The sequence below is a fragment of the Hemicordylus capensis genome, chromosome 3 (assembly GCF_027244095.1).
Source record: "Hemicordylus capensis ecotype Gifberg chromosome 3, rHemCap1.1.pri, whole genome shotgun sequence".
Classification (NCBI taxonomy): Eukaryota; Metazoa; Chordata; class Lepidosauria; order Squamata; family Cordylidae; genus Hemicordylus; species Hemicordylus capensis.
Genome location: NC_069659.1, coordinates 245955763 through 245975079, shown reverse-complemented (window position 1 = coordinate 245975079; position 19317 = coordinate 245955763). Strand labels below are relative to the sequence as shown.

Sequence of the window (19317 nt, the reverse complement as noted above, 5' to 3'; positions counted from 1 at the left end):
ATGGATGGAATCAGGCTAGTCATCCCTAGTCATAATGCTTTCTGGACAGCAGAGGGTGCAGCCTCCTAGTGACCCATATCCCTCTGGCTGATGGCAGAGGCCAGATGGGCTTCCTTTCATGGTTGTTGTAAAGGGTTACATGAAAATATTACACATTAAGTGCTTTGCCCACTCAAAAAGGGGTACATAAATGTTAAATATTATTCCTACTCGTACTCCTCAGGTCTGTGATATTCACCAAGTACTGAATATGAAATAACTGCAGCTTATTAGCCATTTAGATAGTTGCTCTATTTTTCTAGTAGAAACTTGCTCAAAGCTAATCAGATGACTTTCAAGCATGCTTCATATAACTGGGGTTCTCATGAGTATATGGAAACTTCCTTGATTCTCTCCTCTAGTTCTCAGTTTGAGTCACACTGGGGATCATTTACAAAGTTTCCTGAGCCTGAGGAGCAGTTTGAAATTATGGGGTTCTTAGACACTTCTGAGAATGTGGAAGGTCCCTGCATGGTTCTTTGGATCCTGGACTATGTCTAGAACTCCATTTACTGCACAGTGTAAAATTGCTGCTTTGACAGTACACTTTGTTCACAGTATGGACTCCCACACAACTCATATTTAACAGTTAAGACAAGTTCCTTAAACTATTACTATCACTACTAATTGCAGTATTAACAGAGATTGCAGGAAGTTTAATTTGTGAGTGCAGGCAAAGTTAGTTCTAAAATTCTAGAGAATTTTAACACAGATTATTTCTAAGTTAGCACAGAAAATCTGCATGTACCTACATTAGACTGCAATTTCTCATTTTGAATCTGTTTTCCTGAAAATATGTAACTTGTTTCCAGTTTTAAGTTTCCAAATCAGTACTGCTACTTACCTGCTCTCTTTCAAATATGTCAATCAAATGCTCAAGCCCAAGGTTTCTCACAAATTGATTTATGCTAAAATCTACACCTGAAACTGAACAGGAAACACACATTAATCATATAATTAAACAGCATACTTTATTCTGCTTCCACGTTATGTTCACAAGTAATCTGAAATAATCCTATGGATGTCTAATGACACCTGGGGCATGAAATATCTGTTTCAAGAATTAGCTTGAAGTACAACCTGACCCTATATTCCTATAACCAAAATTAAACGTTTAGCTAGCTTTGTTTTAAAATCTGTATTGAATTGCATTGTTTATAAATCTGACAGGTGCTCCAGCCCTTTAAGGTGTAGTAATATTGGAGCCTTCAAAGGGTGCCTATAGAGCCGGTTGAAGAGCACCTCCTCTTCGGTTCCTGATCGGCTGCTGAGAAGAGACTGACTAATGACATCCAGAAGTAGAAGATGACAGCAAACAATCACAGCAGCACAGGTATGCAAACTGTGCATATTTTGTGCATGCCAAAAATACGCTAGAAGGGGGGATGGCCAGGTGGGTGTTATGAGTGACCATGGATCCCCACAGAGATAATAAGTTACAGGTAAGCAACCTGTTTATCTCTGTAGGGATCCATGGTCCCTTACAACGGGGTGAGTGACTAGCTCCCGTGTAAGGAGGTGGGTGCTAGCAATTACAGTACTTAATTTAAGATTGCCCGACCAAAGTTGGCCTCTGAAGCAAAGCACAAGTCCACAGCATAGTAACGGATGAAGGGCAGGTCTGAGGATCATGTGGCAGGCCTGCAAATGCCCTTCATACTGATACCCGACATGTGGGCAGCTGAGGTAGCTATGGATTTAGTGGAATACGTCCTGATTTTGGAGGGCAGCTGAACACCTTGCTTCTTATAACAGAAGAAAATCAGTTGCATCAGCCAGTTGGACAATCTTTGTCTAGAAATGGCAAGACATTTACTAGTTTCTGCATAGGAGATATGTTTGAACGCCTTGGTGCAGTGCAGGAAATAAAGGAGACACCTTCAAACAAATGTAGGTAACACAATGTCCTGGTTGATATGAAAGTCTGTCACAAATTTAGGATGAAAGATGGGATCTGGCTGGAGGATAACGTTGTCCAGATAAAACTTGGTATAAGGGGAATCCGCCCTTAGGGCAGTGAGTTCACTAACCTGCCTTGCAGACGTGATGGCAACTAGGAAGGTGGTCTTCAGGCAGAGTAACATTGGAGACAACATCAACAGCTCAAAGGGCTCCTCTGTAAGCACAAACAGCACAAGTGAGAGGCTCCAAGGCTCAATGGGTGCCTACACTGGGGTGTATAGGTTGTTAAACCCCTTTAGAAAGTGTTTAGAGTCAGGATGGACAAAGACTGACTTGCCATCCCAACCTTGGTTGCAAGGTGAACTTTAATGGAGGTGTTCGGAAGTCCCAACCCTTTGAGATAGGCGAGGTAGACGAGTATTTGATGGATCAAGGCCTGAAGTGGGTTGAAGCCCTTCAAAGAAGTGTTGGATGCGAAACACTTCCACCTGCACAGGTAGTTCCTCCTTGTAGAGGCCTTTCTCTCATTCAGCAGGATTTTGTCTAGAAGTTCAGACTCCACGCCACCAGTGAGAAGGTTCGAAGAGTGTGGTGGAGAACCTGGCCCCCGTCCTTCGTGAGAAGATCCTGTCATGGTGGAAGGCGAAGGTAAAACCCCTTGCAGAGCCGAAGAAGTGTCGGGAACCAGAGTTGTCAGGGCCACCAAGGACAGACTAGGATGCATTGTGTGTGCTCTTGAAGAATATTCCTCACCACCCCCAATAACAATGGGGGTGGGTGGGAAATAATATAGCCTGCCTTACCACTGCAGTTGAAAGGCGTCCCCTAGGGAGTCCTGGCCGAGGCCCGCCCTAGAACAGAACAAGGAGCACTTTGCATTTTGCAAAGTGGCAAACAAATCGACAGCAGGGGCATCCCAAGAGTCAAACACATCTGATAGGACAGCATCATTTAGCTCCCACTCAGGGAGAGCAGAAAAGGAGACATCTCGGCTAAGGAAGTCGGCCAAGATGTTATCTTCCCCTTTAGTGTTATCAATATGGACCTGAACCACCTGTCCCTGGATGACAGGCAAAAATGCCTTGGAAGCAAGGAAAACAGCCAGGAGCTCCAAAAAATTAATATGAGTTCTTGCTGCCAGTTGTTCCACAGGCCTCACATCCTCAGAGAACCACAGTGAGCGCCCCAACCCTGCCTAGATGCAAAGGTAGTGACTGAAAATGTAGGATTCAGCAATTGAAGGGAGACCCCTTGTGAAGGGGAGTCAGGCAGGGACCACCAAAGCAGGTCCTACAGGACACTATCTGGGACAACTAATCATTTGTTTTGACTGTCCAGATTTGACCTGAAGACAGACAGCAGCCAGAGCTGGAGCCTCCTCATCCGTAGGTGTGTGTTCGTCGCTGTCGTCGTACATGAAGCCATCAGGCCCAACCATGGAGAAAATGAACTGAATGCATTCTGCAGGTAAGTACGCATGCTTCCTGCCCACATCCAGGATTGCACCAATGTACTGGATGGAGTGCTGGGGGTCAGGACCGATTTCTTTAGATTGACACTGAGCTCCAGATCCGCCAGAAGAGAGAGAGTGTAAGTTGAAGGTTGAACAATAGAGTTTATTTTCCCTTTGCCATAAAAAGCCAGTCATCCAGGAAGGGAAAAACAGAAACACCTTGAACACGGAGATAAGCAATGACAGCCACCATACACTTAGTGAAAACTCGGTACATAGGCCGAATGGGAGCACCTTGTACTGGTATGCCTGAGTGCCCTAGCAAAAATGCAAGAACTGGTGGTGGAGAGGACGTTTAGAGATGTGGAATTAAGCGTCCTTAAGTAAGGACGCAAACCACTCCTCCTCCCACAGCAGTGGCAGTATTGGAAATTATGCAAAACTTGGGAGATTCGGACAAACTTCTTCATCTCTCATAAGTGCAAGATGGGACGGAGTCCACCATCATCTTTAGGGACCAAGAAGTATCTGGAATAGAACCCAGTGTGCATTGAGGACAGTGGAACTGGTTCTATGGCATCCTTTTGGAGCAGTGAAGAAACTTCTTCAAGAATAGAAGTTGAGTGGGTGTATTTTATGTTCGCATGGACATAAAATATTCAATAATTCAAATTCAATAAAATATTCAAATTCAACAGCATAGCCTTTGGTCACTATGCATAACACTCAAGTGTCTGTTACTTGACACCAGGAAGGGAGAAAGGGGGCAAGATGAATTACAGTTGAAGAAGTAGGGAGAGAGACTTTCAGGTCTGAGACATTAAAACAAATGTTTGAGTTGTTCCCGAGCTTTGGATTTTTTTTGGCCCTTCTGATGCTGATGGAAGGAACATCTTGAATATGGTTTAGCTCCTCCACGGTAACCTCCCCTATTTTGGGAAGCCCGAGGTTGGTACCTCTGTTTAAAAGCAGGCTGATACCTCTGATGGTAAGATGACAACTGGGACCGCGCGAAGGTCTTAGCAGTATAGCGCAATTTCTTAAATTTTTTCATTGTGTTGTCAGTGCCTTTGGAGAATAATCCCTCACCATCAAAGGGGAGATCCTCTATCTTTTCCTTCATACCTGGCTCTAGAGGTGTAGATCGCAGCCAGTCATGGTGACGAAGTACAATGCATCCAGCCAATACCTTCGACTCCATTTTGATCTTAACTGCTGTCTAGTAAGGTCTGCCAACCTAGAAAGAGTAGACAGAAATTTGCCCTTAAAGGGCCCAGGAGAGTATCCACTTCACCTTTCATGCTGTCCCATAGTGACTGTTGGTATTTGGCCATGCAGTAGTTCACCACCTTGAGAGAGAGACATCCTAAGGAGTAAAAGCTTCATGTCATAATCTTCGTGCCAGATTATGACTCTCTTTATCTATGGGGGCTGAATGTTTCTAAAAGGACTTGGTTCGCTGTGCGTAGCCCACTACTAGGTAATTCGGTGCTGGATGCTTGAAAAGAAAAGGAAAAAGGCCTCCTAGACCAGATATAGGTTCTCCAACTTTTTACAAGGGAGAATAGACGTTACTGGGGTCATTCAAGCAACCTTAGAAACCTCCACTGGGGACGGAAGCATTGGAAGTGTGGTGAGATGCACCACAGACATGATAGGTAACTATACACAGGGTCTGTGACAGTATCCTCAAGAGGAACCACCTCCAGACCTAAGGCCCTCACCATTTCTTGGACTTGCACCCAATATGGTTTAGTCTCTTTGAAGGGGGAGTTTGATGGTTGATTCCCCACACTTTCATCGGGTGAAGTCCCCATGGGCACCTCAGAAATGTCAAGTGTCCGGATCAGAGGTGTACGAGGATTCCCCTTCGGAATCAGGGTAAGGAAGAGGATCCCTGGGAGCAGGTTGTGAAGGAGGAGCTGCAGGGCACACAGGTCCAGGGGCCACAGGAGGAGCCGGTGTATGAGGAAGTACAGGCATAGGAGGTGGCTCCTGAGCCGGTGACACTGGCAGCACTGGTGTGGGTGATGGGGCCCTGGGCAACGGTGTGGAGGGTCTTGAAAGTGCAGGTGGTGCAGCAGGCTTCTCAAAAAGGTCAGTAGGGTGTACATTCAAGGGGTCTGGAATAGTTCCCCGGAGTCGCATGGTATTCCAGAGCTTGTATTCCTCAAAATAATAAAGCAAAGCTGGTGAATTATATAGTGTACAAGAGGGGAGACGCTCTCTTGCCCTCAGGTGTGGTGAGTCAAAGGCCGCCCAGGGAGCTATTGTAGTCCAGGGGGTTGTGAAGGATGTGAGAGGCTGAGAAATGGAACTGTTCTCTCCAGGGCAGAGCTGAAGGGCAGCTTGGCATCGAGGTAGGTAGGCCACCAGTCGGTGTCTTAGGAACTAAGAACATAAGAACAGCCCTGCTGGATCAGACCCAAGGCCCATCTAGTCCAGTATCCTGTTTCTCACAGTGGCCCACCAGATGCTGCTGGAAGCCACAGACAGGAGTTGAGGGTGTGCCATCTCTCCTGCCATTACTCCCCTGCAACTGGTTCTCAGAGCCATCCTGCCTTTTGAGACTGGAGGTGGCCCACAGCCCTCTGACTAGTAGCCATTGATGGACCTCTCCTCCATGAAGTTATCCAAACCCCTCTTAAAGCCATCCAGGTTGCTGGCTGTCACTACATCCTGTGGCAGAGAGTTCCACAAGTGGATCACGCATTGTGTGAAAAAGTACTTCCGTTTGTTGGTCCTACACCTCCTGGCAATCAATTTCATGGAGTGATCCCTGGTTCTAGTGTTGTGTGAGAGGGAAAAGAATTTCTCTCTCTCCAAATTCTCCAAACCTTATAGACCTCTATCTCCCCGCAGTCGTCTTTTTTCTAAACTAAAAAGCCCCAGGTGTTGTAGTCTTGCCTCATAAGAAAGGTGCTCTAGGCCCCTGATCATCTTGGTTGCCCTCTTCTGCACCTTTTCCAGTTCTACAATGTCCTTTTTAAGATGTGGTGACCAGAATTGTACGCAGTACTCCCAAGTGTGGTCGCACCATAGTTTTGTATAAGGGCCTTATAATGTTAGCCATTTTATTTTCAATCCCCTTCCTAATGATCCCTAGCATGGAATTTGCCTTTTTCACAGCTGCCGCACATTGAGTCGATACTTTCAACGAGCCGTCCACCACAACCCCAAGATCGCTCTCCTGGTCCGTCACCGACAGCTCGGATCCCATCAGCATATACTTGAAGTGGGGTTTTTTCGTCCTAATGTGCATCACTTTACACTTGCTAACATTGAACCGCATTTACCATTTTGTCGCCTACTCCCCTAGTTTGGAGAGATCCTTTTGGAGCTTTTTGGAAGTCCAGGTATACTATGTCAGCTGGATCACCTTGATCCACACACTTGTTGACACTCTCAAAGAAGTCCAAAAAGGTTGGTGAGGCAAGATTTACCTTTGCGGAAGCCATGCTGGCTCACTCCCAGCAGGGCCTGTTCTTCTAGGTGCTTTACAATTTTATCCTTGAGGATGTTTTCCATAAATTTGCCTGGAACAGACATTAGGCTAACTGGCCTGTAATTTCCCGGATCGCCCCTGGGTCCCTTTTTGAAAATCAATGCTACATTTGCTACTCTCCAGTCCTCTGGTACAGAGCTCGATTTCAGGGATAAGTTGAAAATTTTAGCAAGGAGGTCAGCAATTTCACGTTTGAGTTCTTTGAGGACTCTTGGATGGATGCCATCCGGCCCTGGTGATTTGTTAGCTTTCAGTTTTTCCAGACAGTTTAGTACATCATCACTTGTCACTACTATCTGACTCAGCTCTCTATCCTCCATCCCTAAAAAGCCTGGTTCAGGAACAGGTATATGCTCAGTATCCTCTGCCGTGAAGACAGATGCAAAGAACTCATTTAGTTTCTCTGCAACCTCCATATCCTCCTTAATAATCCCTTTCACTCCCTCATTGTCTAATGGCCTAACCGCCTCCCTGGCAGGTTTCCTGCTTCTGATGTACTTAAAGAAGTTTTTGTTATTCCCCTTGATACTTCTGGCTAAATGTTCCTCAAACTCTCTTTTTGCCTCTCTTATTGTCCCCTTGCATTTCTTTTGCCAGAGTTTGTGTTCCTTTCTGTTCTCTTTGTTTGGACAGGCCTTCCAATTTTGGAAGGAAGTCTTCTTCCCTTTTATGGCTTCTTTGACGGTACCTGTGAGCCATGCTGGCATCCTCCTGGACTTAGTGGTATCTTTCCTCCTTTTGGGTATACAATCTAACTGGGCTTCTAGTACTGTGATTTTGAGTAAACTCCATGCACTCTGGAGCGAAGTGACTCTCCTGGATTTCTCTTCCAGCTTTCTTTTCACCGTACTCTTCATTTTGGAGAAGTTTCCTCTTCTGAAATTCAAAATGTCCATGTTAGACATCCTTGGTGATTCTCTCCCCGCATGTATGCTGAATTTGATGGCACTGTGGTCATTGTTCCCTAAAGGGTCGATGACACTGACGTCACGCACCAGGTCCTGGGTGTCACTCAGAATTAGATCTAAGGTTGCCTAGCATCAAACTAGCATCGGTGATTCAAGTTCCTTCCTCAGTATCAAGTCCTTTTAGGTGAACCCCTTAGAAGTAGAGCCCGAAGGCGTCGAATTTGTAGATCCAAGACGTCCCAGCTCTTGATGAAGTAGGTTTTGCAATGCTGGAGAATCCAAAGAAGGTGTCTCCAGACAAATAGGGGATTGGTGAGAAGGCAACTGGGCAGGCATCGACGTTTGTGAAATAATGATGGGTGAAGGCGGCGCCAAATGAACAGGTGAAAGACGAAGTGTAGCTGTAGTGTCAACCGGAGCCGATAGTGCCAAAGAGCCTGTGGGCGTCGTCGATGTTGAAGTCCGAGCTCACACTGATGCCGAGGAAGGGCATATTGAGGCTGAAGGAGCCATGTGCAACCTCGAAAACCATGGTGTCAGCGTTGAAGACGTCAAATGCCTTGGCACCAAGAAGTCAATATTGTCAGAGCCAGCGTCAAGTGCACTGGCACTGGAGCCTATTGACATCAACGAAGAAGAGCCTAGCTGTCCTGGTGCCGACAATGTAGTAGCTTTCGACAACGAGGGGAGAACCAAGTCTCAGGATGGGCTGATGAAGGAGACAGTGTCTTTGCCGAGGATGGAGTTGACATGCTGCGAGGCAAGCGTGCTTGTCTTTTTCTTGTGGGGCTTTCCTGATGAAGAGTGATGGCGATCATGTTTATGCTTACGCGATCGCTCTCGCCCTCTCTCCAAAGGCTTTTAAAAAGCAATCATGTCAGCAGCCTTGGACATTGATGGTGTGGACATCGAGGCCAGCACCAATAGGCTAGGCGCCGTGGTCTTTGTCAGTGATGGTGGACTTGGTCTAGGCATCCAAGGGCAAGGGATATTCTCATACAGAGATGCCAAGGCAAAGTTCTCGGCTTGGGCAGGTTTTCTTTTTAAATGATAAACAGACCTTGCAGGCATTGTGCAAGTCTCCCAAGCAGATTAGGCAATCAGAATGCCCACCTGAGGAGGGCATAGTGCCCTTACAAGTAGCACAGCATTTAAAACTTTTAGGAGCAGACAGCGAGGTCAAAAACCGGTCCAAAATCAGTCCAAAAAATAAGAAGTAGAATGCCTAAGCCAAGAAGAAATACTAAGCAAAGTCCATAAACAGTCCAAGATCAGTTGAAGTCACAGAATAATCAAAAAGCCAGACCAGTATACAGAAGTAGTCGTCAAAGAACATAGTCCATAGTCAAACTAGAAAGTCAACAATAAGGATTTCAATCTCTTACAAGAACTAGGGGAAGCAGGAGCAGATCCTTCCTGAGACAGCGTGAACAGCGGGCAAGAAAAAACTGAAGAGGGAGGTGCTCTACAGCCGGCTCTACAGGCACCCTTTGAAGGTTCCAATATCACTATGCCTTAAAAGGCTGAAGTGCCTTCATGGAGCTAAAGATTCTTCTGGGGGCCTACTCAGCAGGCGCAGAAGACCCAGTTGTGAGTGATCATGGATCCCTACAGAGATTTGACACTGGAGGCCATTTCTGGATACATTTATGTATCTCTGATTCATGCATGTACATTACTCAATGACTCTCAGCTGAGTGGATGAACTATTCCTATTGTGCCTGAGGATTTATTCGTGATATTCTACTACTATTAGACGTGGTGGAGAGACATTCCACTCTTGTATGTCATTACTCAGTATCACAGTCTGAGTGTATGCATGTGTGAACTGTCCCTAACTCTTAAATGAGTCATCCTATCTGAATAAACTAATTCTGTATCAGAAGTGAATCTCACCTTCTTTCTTCTCCAAACCAGTAGCCCCTTCAGCACCATTTGAACTAACAACTGCAAGTTCAGAAAAGCTACCAGACAAGTTGTCAAGACTGCTGGCAGCTGAAAGATTAGATGGGCTGGATGGAACAGAAGAAAGTGAATCAGCAGATCCCGTGTTTTGAGATACATTTATAACCTGAGGTTTGTAACAAGATGGCAAGGCAGAAGGAGGCATGGCAGCAGTCAGTAATGCGCTAACATCATCTGCCTGAAAAATTTAAAAACAGCACATAATTAAAACACATACAAATGAAAAACAGCATCACAGCAAGTCAGTTAAATGTTTTCCATATACAAACACATGGTAAAGTTAACAGCAGTCTTTTACTTAAATTACTAACAGGTAACTAGAATTAAAATGCTCAAATATTCCTAACGTTTTGTGCTGCCATTTACAAGATATCTTCAAATAGATTATTGCCTTGATCCAGGGGCTGCTTCGGCATGTTATTCAAACACAAGGGCTAATGCATAATGTAACATGGCAGGTCAAATTCTGATTTGGGGTGTAGGAGACCTGCCATGAACTTTTGGGCAAGTCCTGCACAAAAATCACTTACTAGCAGTTAACCTACTTCACAGATTTGTTGCAAAAGTAAAATGTCGAGAAGTATTTTGTATGCTGCAAAGTCCTATAACAGAAAGGGAATTATCTGCAAATCCCCAGGACACCACTAAGAGCACAATGGTGCTCTCTTTAATATGACACAGAATAAGATAATCTCTGTTGTGCACCCTGGACTTAGCTGGATTTGTTTACTTTATCAACAAGTAATTTAAGTTCACTGTGGATATATTCCAGAAAAAACAGTCACGTTTCTCTGTTGAAAAACACACATTAGCGGCATCTGATAAAGTTGGTTCATGCCTACAGAAGGCCTGCCATAATAAGGTGCCACATAATTTTTTTTGCTTGAGTTCAATGCAGAGTAGTTTTAGGCATTTTAAGTAGAAAATACACTTCTACTTAATATGCAGGATTTGATATTACTGAAACAATCTAAAATGAAACTTTTAACAGCACCAAATCAAAATGTTGGTCTAATCAGGGCTGCATAACTTATGGCCCACTAAGTCAAACATGGTACACATGGCCTAACAAGCTCTGTTTCTGTAGTTCTAGGCAGGCAAACAAAGGAAGTTAATCAAGTCTCTAGTGGACCACTAAATACAGCTGGTATGCTGCATACAACTTCTTGGGTCACAAGTGGTACAGGCCGTTTCAATCAAATATTAGTAGAAATTTCAACTGCTATTCAATAGCCCAGAAAATACTAGGTAACAGTACCAAGCAATACATTTATAAATGAACACACATTCCATAAGATAGTGGCTCATTCCTCTGAAAAATGAATTTCCAAGAACTACACTCAAAATTCCTCTTCAGTAAGTTTTGAGAAATTGCTGCCCTTGTTTTAGTTTGTAGTGCACCAGAGTAACCACAAGATTTTAAATTCTCAAGTTTAACATCCTGGCCAGAGCCAGGAACTGAAGCTTAGTACAAACTTCTCAAAAAATCCCATCACTTACGGTGACTAGGTCTAATGGCGTTTGTCCTTCCTGGTTTTTCAGAGTAGGATCAGCTCCATGTGCCAATAATAAGGCACAAAGCTGTGTCCTTCCTTTCTGGGCTGCTTCATGCAAAGGTGTGAAAGCCCATTTGTCCGTAGCATTTACACACGCATTATACTTTATAAGTAAAGCTGCTACATCTACATGCTGGAAAATAAAATACATTTATGTAGTGTAACCCTCAGAAGAAAAGACCTTTCTGTAACTTTCCTCTGGATTTCCTAAGGAAGTGAATGTTGCAAAATACATTCTACCAAAGCAAAGAGAGTAGTGCAGGGTAGCAAAGTGTAGCAGACATTACATCATCCCCACGAATGATTCTGGCTGTCAGCCTAGCCTGTGAGAAGAGGAAAACTCAAACTTACCCTCTTTCAAAATAAACTGCTAGCTCTTGGAGCAGAAGTGAGGGAAATGGGGAGAATGACTGTTCTTACAAACATTTTTTTCCTTCTGTAGTTATTCTACCAACATCCTCATGTAATAAAGAGCTATTGAGGAAGGTGCAACTGAACTTCACCTTCACAGCAAAATAAACAAGTCATTAGTGAATGAGCTCTCTCAAAGATAAAGGTAAACAAGCTTTTTAGGGCAACAGTACCCATAGGAAGTGCCTCTCAACACACACTATAATGTTTAAGTTACGTCTGCCAAGATAGAATCCATGACCAAGAACCTCTAAAACATGACTATATGAATGACTATTACTCTACTGCCAGCTACCTGTGTACCTAGAAATCTAAGGAGATAAAAATAGAGGAGGATAATAATTGATGTAAATAGCCCCCTCAAAAGCAGGTACCATCTGATACAGGTGAAACTTGGAAAATTAGAATATCGTGCAAAAGTCCATTAATTTCAGTAATGCAAATTAAAAGGTGAAACTGATATATGAGACAGACGCATTACATGCAAAGCGAGATAAGTCAAGCCTTAATTTGTTATAATTGTGATGATCATGGCGTACAGCTCATGAAAACCCCAAATCCACAATCCCAGAAAATTAGAATATTACATGGAACCAAGAAGACAAGGATTGTAGAATAGAACAATATCGGACCTCTGAAAAGTATACAGTGTACTGTGCTTGATTGGCCAGCAAACTCGCCTGACCTGACCCCATAGAGAATCTATGGGGCATTGCCAAGAGAAGGATGAGAGACATGAGACCAAACAATGCAGAAGAGCTGAAGGCCGCTAATGAAGCATCCTGGTCTTCCATAACACCTCATCAGTGCCACAGGCTGATAGCATCCATGCCACGCCGCATTGAGGCAGTAATTGCTGCAAAAGGGGCCCAAACCAAGTACTGAATACATATGCATGCTTATACTTTTCAGAGGTCCGATATTGTTCTATTCTACAATCCTTGTCTTCTTGGTTCCATGTAATATTCTAATTTTCTGGGATTGTGGATTTGGGGTTTTCATGAGCTGTACGCCATGATCATCACAATTATAACAAATTAAGGCTTGACTTATCTCGCTTTGCATGTAATGCGTCTGTCTCATATATCAGTTTCACCTTTTAATTTGCATTACTGAAATTAATGGACGTTTGCGCGATATTCTAATTTTCCGAGTTTCACCTGTATATAGGGTGCAATCCTTTCTGTAAAGACAAGACCAGCCCCATCAACCTATCTGCTAGATTCTACCCATATTCTCAAACAGAGGGCCAAAGACAGACTGAAATGTCACATTATTTCTGACCAGTGATGGAAAACAGAAGCTTCAAGAATAGTTAATAGGAGGGGTGGCTTCAGGTTTCTCAGACTACGACTTTCTTCTTACACTAGACTTGCACCAACTTGGCAAAGCACATTTCATCCATTATATGGGGGTGGGGTGGGGGAATCCAACTACAGCTAAGCAGCTTCTTAGAGATACTATATAAGATATAATATTGCTGGCAAAGCCACTCCCCTTCCAACTAGTTATTTCCAGTGAGCACAATTATCCTGTGAGCACAATTTGGGAATAAGGATGCATCATCTGCCTTAAATTAGAAATCTATAATCCAACCTATTTATGATCACAATGAAAGATAGATTAACTGGATAGCCTCAAACCTATTTTTTACTCAAAGGAATGTACATCTGCATGCAATAATAAGAATATTCTTCTCCTGGAGAGGGTACTCCCATTAGCACATCAATTAAAACTATGCGTTGTACTCTAAAAAGAGATAGTCATGACTAACCTCCATTGAAATCAATGAGACAAATTAGTTGTGACTAGGGATGAGCCCCAATTGTTCCAGCACCTCTTTGGAGAGGTGCCGAAATGCTTTAGCTCCCTGGTGCTGAAACATTTTGGTGTGGTGTGCAGCTTTCTCTTAAGCGGAGGAGAGCAGGCCCTACCTGCCTGTTCTCCAAGTCGCACCAGCCCACCATGGCGGTATTGTTACCGAAAGACTTCCGTGCAAGCGGCAGCTTGTGCTGCTTGCTCCTCTAAAATGCTGCGCCATGGCAATAGGATGTGTCCGCAGCATCCCTTGTGCAATGTCGGCACATAAATGGTGTCGGCACATGCACCAATGTCATTTACGTTCCGAGGCCATGTGAGAGATGCCGGGGATGCATCCTATCGCCGCAGCATTTTAGAGGAACAAGCAGCACAAGCTGCTGCTTGCACGGAAGTCTTTCAGTAAGCGGCGGGTGCTTCGAGGATGGGCAGGTAGGACCTGCCTGCCTCCTAAGGGAACCCAGCACTGCCCTTGGATGTGCACTGAAGCAATTTGGTGCACATCCCTAGTTGCCCTAGTTGTGACTATCTTATATCCTATTGATGTCACTAGGACTTGGAATGCTAACTTTGTTAGGATACAATGCCTGAGATCCAAAGAACATTAAACTTCCATGCAGCCAAGGATGCTTTGGACTCATATCTCACAAACATCACCACCTATGCTACATAGCAAACCGCTATTGAAACTTGGAAAAGTTACAGAGTTAGAAACATCTCAATGCGAAAGGGCATGAGGGTGGTCTACTATTTCAGGGTTGGGAGAAGTTTTTTTAAAAGTGTCATTAAAGTAAATCTAAGATCTGGATCGTGATCCGTTGTAATAATAAGCAATGGGTTCTGCGCCTGCGCAGGGACTTCGTGGGCTGACTGAGTAGCTCTTCATGACGTCCCTCCCCGCCTGCACATGCTGTGCCAAGTTCGTTAAGATTGGCGGTTGGGGCGTCCTCCTTTCAGTTTCTCTTTGACCGCTTTAGTGTTCAAACCTCATAGAGATAACTCCTCAGTAAAACAACTATTTCTTTAAACTGACATAGATTTGGATAATGGACTTTCTTTGGATAACCATTTGGCTTGTTTACTATTACTGATAAGGGCATGATATGCCTTTAGCTCTTCGGTTGGTGATCTAGAGAGTCGAGGAGGCACATCCGAAGGCAGATCAGACCTAAGAGTACCCACATCAGAATCTGAGGTTTCAGATGCCTCATCATCTGTAGAGTAGGCATCTGGGGAGGAAGGCTCCTCTGGAGGAGGTGGGCTAGATTTCCTCTGTCTCTTTCCTGCTGGTTTTTCAGGTGGCAACGAGACAGCAGGTAAGGCTTGCACGCAAGGAGTTTGGATAGATGGCTCCAATGGACGCGTTAATGACCCTAACTGTGGAGATGGTTCCTGAGGCAGTATGACTTTTTGCAGTATGTCTTTTGCAGTATTCCTGAAGCAGTATGTCTTTAGTTCTACCAGTTGTGGCATTTGAAATTGCAGTGTTTGGTGCTGGATCCTTGGTTGTGCCAAATTTTCTTGTGGGGCAGGAGGTGCTCAAATTATGAGGGGAAAGGGTATGCGACGCCACAAGCCTTACCCAACTCACCCAAATTTTGGACATATCAGAGCCTGCATAGCCTTCTAAAGAATAGTAGCTAAAGGAGACAGGCCCCCTCTGGCCCCCTGTAATGTAAGCACTGTAATTATTTCAATCCCAGTGATGGCTACTATTCTATGTATACTTAAGTCCCACTGAACACTGCAGGCCTTACTTCTAAGTAAATGATTGTGCAGCGAGTGAAAACCAAGATGTTCTACTTCTAAGGTGCTCAACAATGCATAAAGTTTCATTTCACACACCTAGCACTTTTGTTAGGTGTGCCACAAACATTAAAACCAAACAAACTACTTTACGAGTTCTACGGTGCCTGCACCCCACCCCACGTGACCACGTGGCTATTTAAGGCAGGAGGAAGTGCAGGCACCTTAGTTCCTTGTAGACCAACAAAGCAGTCAAATAAGCAGATAAGATCTACTTATAGTGAGGTAAGTACTAGCGTGGAGGGGAGGTTCGGGAGGGTCTAATGGATATCAACTGATCACTACCAGATCATCAGTTACAGGTGAGCAACCTGTTTATCTGGGTCGTGATCCATTGTTACCATTAGAGTGGGTGACTAGTTAGCTCCGTAAGGAGGAGGGAGCAGTAGAGTCATTGCAACACCCTTTTTAGGACAGCTCTCCCAAAATTCACCTCCACAGCAGACTGCAAGTCTATGGCGTAGTGCTTTACGAATGGCTGCTCAGATCACCAAGTAGCAGCCTTGCAAATATCCTGAAAGGATATGCCAGCCAGGTGAGCAGCTGAAGCGCCATATGCCCTCGTGGAATGTGCCCTGATGGTCTTTGGGGGCTGTATTTTTTGTGGAGAGTATGCCAGACGGATAGTCTCCACCAGCCAGTGTGACAGTCTCTGTCTTGATAATGTCTGTCCCTTGTTCTTCCCTTTATAGGAGATGAACAGTCTTTTCGATGACCGGAAAGGTTTAGTCTTAGAAAGGTAGTAAAGAAGAGCCCTGCAAACATCCAAAGAATGCAGAGCCTTTTCCAGCGGTGTGGTTGGAGATTTTAAAAAAGTGGGCAACACTACATCCTGGTTGATGTGGAAGTCCGACACAGTTTTAGGTAAGGAAATATCAGGTCGAAGGAGAACTTTGTCTCGGTAGAAACGTGCGTAGGGGACATCCATCCGGAGAGCAGTAAGCTCACTCACCCTGCGCGCAGTGGTGATCGCTACTAGGAAGGCAGTTTTAAAAAACGTTAGCTTCAGTGACGTAGAATGCATGGGTTCGAATGGGGGCTCAGTGAGAGCGGAGAGAACCAGTGAGATACTCCACTGTTCAAGCGGTTTGCGGACAGGAGGGTACAAGTTAGCCAGGCCCTTCAAGAAACTTTTGCAGGAGGGATGGGAGAACACCGTCCTGCCATCCCACCCTGGATGTCTAGACGATAAAGCCGCTAGGTGGACTTTAATAGATACATTTGAGAGTTTTGCCTTTTTAAGAGAGATCATATAAAGTAGAAGCTCATGGACTGAGACTTCCTTAGGGTGAAATGAGTGACGAGAAGCGTAGACAGCAAACCTCCTCCACTTGCTAGCATAATTCCGTCTCGTAGACGGTTTGCGCTGATTCAGCACGATATGCTTCAGGAGTTGACCCTCCACGCTGTCAGTTGGAGGGTTAGAACCCCCGGATGTAACAGGCACCCGTTTTCCTGAATCAGGAGGTCTGGCTGGTTGGGAAGTCTCTGAAAGTTGTTCGAAGTCAGTCTGTGTAAATGTGTAAACCATGCTTGGCGGGGCTACCACGGTGTGATCAGGATGCACTTCACATGGCCCATCAGCAGGCGTGCTACAACTCTGCCTGCAAGTGGTAGAGGGGGAAACATAGCTCCAATTTTCCGACCAGTCCAGTTGGAAGGCGTCTCCCAAGGACTGAGGGTCATGACCTGCTCTCGAGCAGAATAGCTTGCATTTTGTGTTCTGCCGCATAGCAAATATGTCGATCTCTGGGTGACCTCAAAGGCAGAATATCTGACTTTAGTAAGTGTCGTTCAGTTCCCACTCATGTTGAGTTTCTGTCGAGAACGAACGACTGAGGCCATATGCTATTATGTTGTCTGTGCCCTTGAAGTGGATGGCTAGTGGCGTAATTCTGTTCCTGATGCACCAATGCCAAATCTGTAGGCTCAGGGCACACAGAGATCTTGAGACTGTTCCTCCTTGTCTGTTCAGGTAGGCTACTGCCATTGTGTTGTCCAGCTGTAATTGTACAACCCTGCCCCGTAGCATTGGTAGGAAGGCCTTCATTGAAAGGAAGACTGCTAGAAGCTCTAGAAAGTTTATATGTAGTTGGCTCTGTGCGCATGTCCAGAGGCCTTGAGTCATGGTGGCATTGCAATGACCTCCCCACCCTTGTAGGGAAGCATCCGTCGCGACCCAAACTGATGGAGGTTGTGACTGGAAGGGTACTCCTCTAAGCAGGTTGGTCTTCTGAGTCCACCAGGACAACATGCATAAGACTGGTATGGGAACCAGAAGGCGCTTTAGTGGGCTGTCCCTCAGCAGGTTGAAGGAAGAGAGGAACCACATCTGTAACTTCCTCATCTTCAGCCAGGTGTAACGTACTGTTGACTTGCAAGAGGCCATTAGGCCCAACAGACGTTGTATTTGATGAGCGGGTTGTGAAGGGTTGCCCTGAAATTGGTGTACCAGGGTGGCAATGGCTTGGCAACGATCCTCCGGAAGAAACGCTCTCCCCAGGGTGGCATTCAGCACAGCTCCAATGTACGTCGTGACAGGTACCGGTGTGAGGTTGGACTTCTTCCAGTTGATATGTATCCCGAGGTCCTGGAGAAGGCTCAACATATAATCTATCTGCGAAAGTAACTCGCTTTTGTCACGTGACGACAGGAGCCAATCGTCGAGGTACGGATACAGTTTTAGTCCTTTCGTTCTCAGGTGGGCTACCACCACTGCCATGCACTTTGTAAAGACACGAGGGGCAGTGCAAAGTCTGAATGGTAATACTTGGTACTGGTAAATGGCATTTCCTACAGTGAACCGTAGGTATTTCCAGTAGGATGTACGGATTCCTATATGAAAGTAAGCGTCCCTCAAGTCTAATGTCACCAGCCACCGCTCTTGCTGTAGGAGCGGCAGGATATCCTGTAACGTTGTCATACGGTATTTCTTTACTTGGATGTACTTGTTTAGATGTCTCAGGTCCATGATAGGCCTTATCCCCCCCATCCTTCTTCGGAATTTGAAAATAACGGAAGTAGAACCCTTCCCATCTTTGTGCCCATCGCACTGGCACAACAGCTTTTTTGTGCAAGAGCTCCTGCACCTCTTGGTATAAGGCCGGTGTTATCTTTGTGAAGCGAGGGTGAGCTTTGAACTCTATTGCGTAACCATGTTCGATAATCTCCAGTACCCAGCGATCTGATGTTATGCGGCACCATGCTTGCGCATGACTTGCCAACCTGATGGTGTTGGTGGCTATTGGGTATGGTTGGGTGTTGTAAAGCTACGGTTGAAGGTAATGCGATGGGCTGTCCTGATTTTCAAAGTCACTGCTTGTTTTCTTCTGTCTGCTTTCATTGGTTGGACCGAAATTTGCCCTTCTGTTGGTTAGTACGCTTGTTGTAAGGCTGGTATAACTTGCGGTAGTCCCGGCGGTCCTGTTGTCTATATGAAGAACGCGGGCGATAGAAGGATCTCTGCCTTCCCCCATATGATGTCGAGGTGGATGCCGAAGTCGTAAAAGTCGTGGCTGTAAATTTTGATTTTTTCGTTTTCTCCATGGTGGTACCCGTTTCCTCGGAGAAAAGGCCCTTGCCATCAAACGGCAATCCCTCTATTTTGTCTTTCATATCCTGTTGGAGGGAGGCAGAGCGAAGCCATGCATGGCGTCTCAGCGTTATTGCTGCCATGATGGATCTGGATTCTGATTCTGCCAGGTGTTTGGCCGTACTCAGTTGTTGGCAGGTGAGGGCCGCTGCTTTTTGCAAAGTCTTGCAGAATCTAAGCTTGAATTCTTCTGGAGATGGTGCATCCAAATCCTTTTCCAGATCTTCCCAAATGCAATAACTATATTTTGCCATGGAAGCCGAGTAATTTGCCACTTTCACCGAAAGGCATGATGTAGACTATAGATTTCCCCCCATAACATCCAATTTCCTTCCTTCTTTATCAGCTGGGGTGGTGTGCAT

General features: G+C 45.1%; 1 protein-coding gene across 4 annotated transcripts in view; it reads right to left on the bottom strand.

The window, feature by feature from the left end:
- TNKS2 (tankyrase 2) overlaps positions 1-19317 on the bottom strand; it is an 85097-nt gene that overhangs the window by 15716 nt on the left and 50064 nt on the right. For 2 of the 4 annotated variants that reach the window (XM_053307630.1, XM_053307628.1), the window contains exons 18-20: positions 11273-11461; positions 9704-9950; positions 884-966 (exon numbers count right to left, since the gene is read on the bottom strand). In XM_053307630.1, the coding sequence (XP_053163605.1) occupies positions 884-966; positions 9704-9950; positions 11273-11461 (519 nt within the window). The remainder of the gene's footprint in view (positions 1-883; positions 967-9703; positions 9951-11272; positions 11462-19317) is intronic. The other 2 variants (XM_053307629.1, XM_053307631.1) reach the window with 2 other exon arrangements.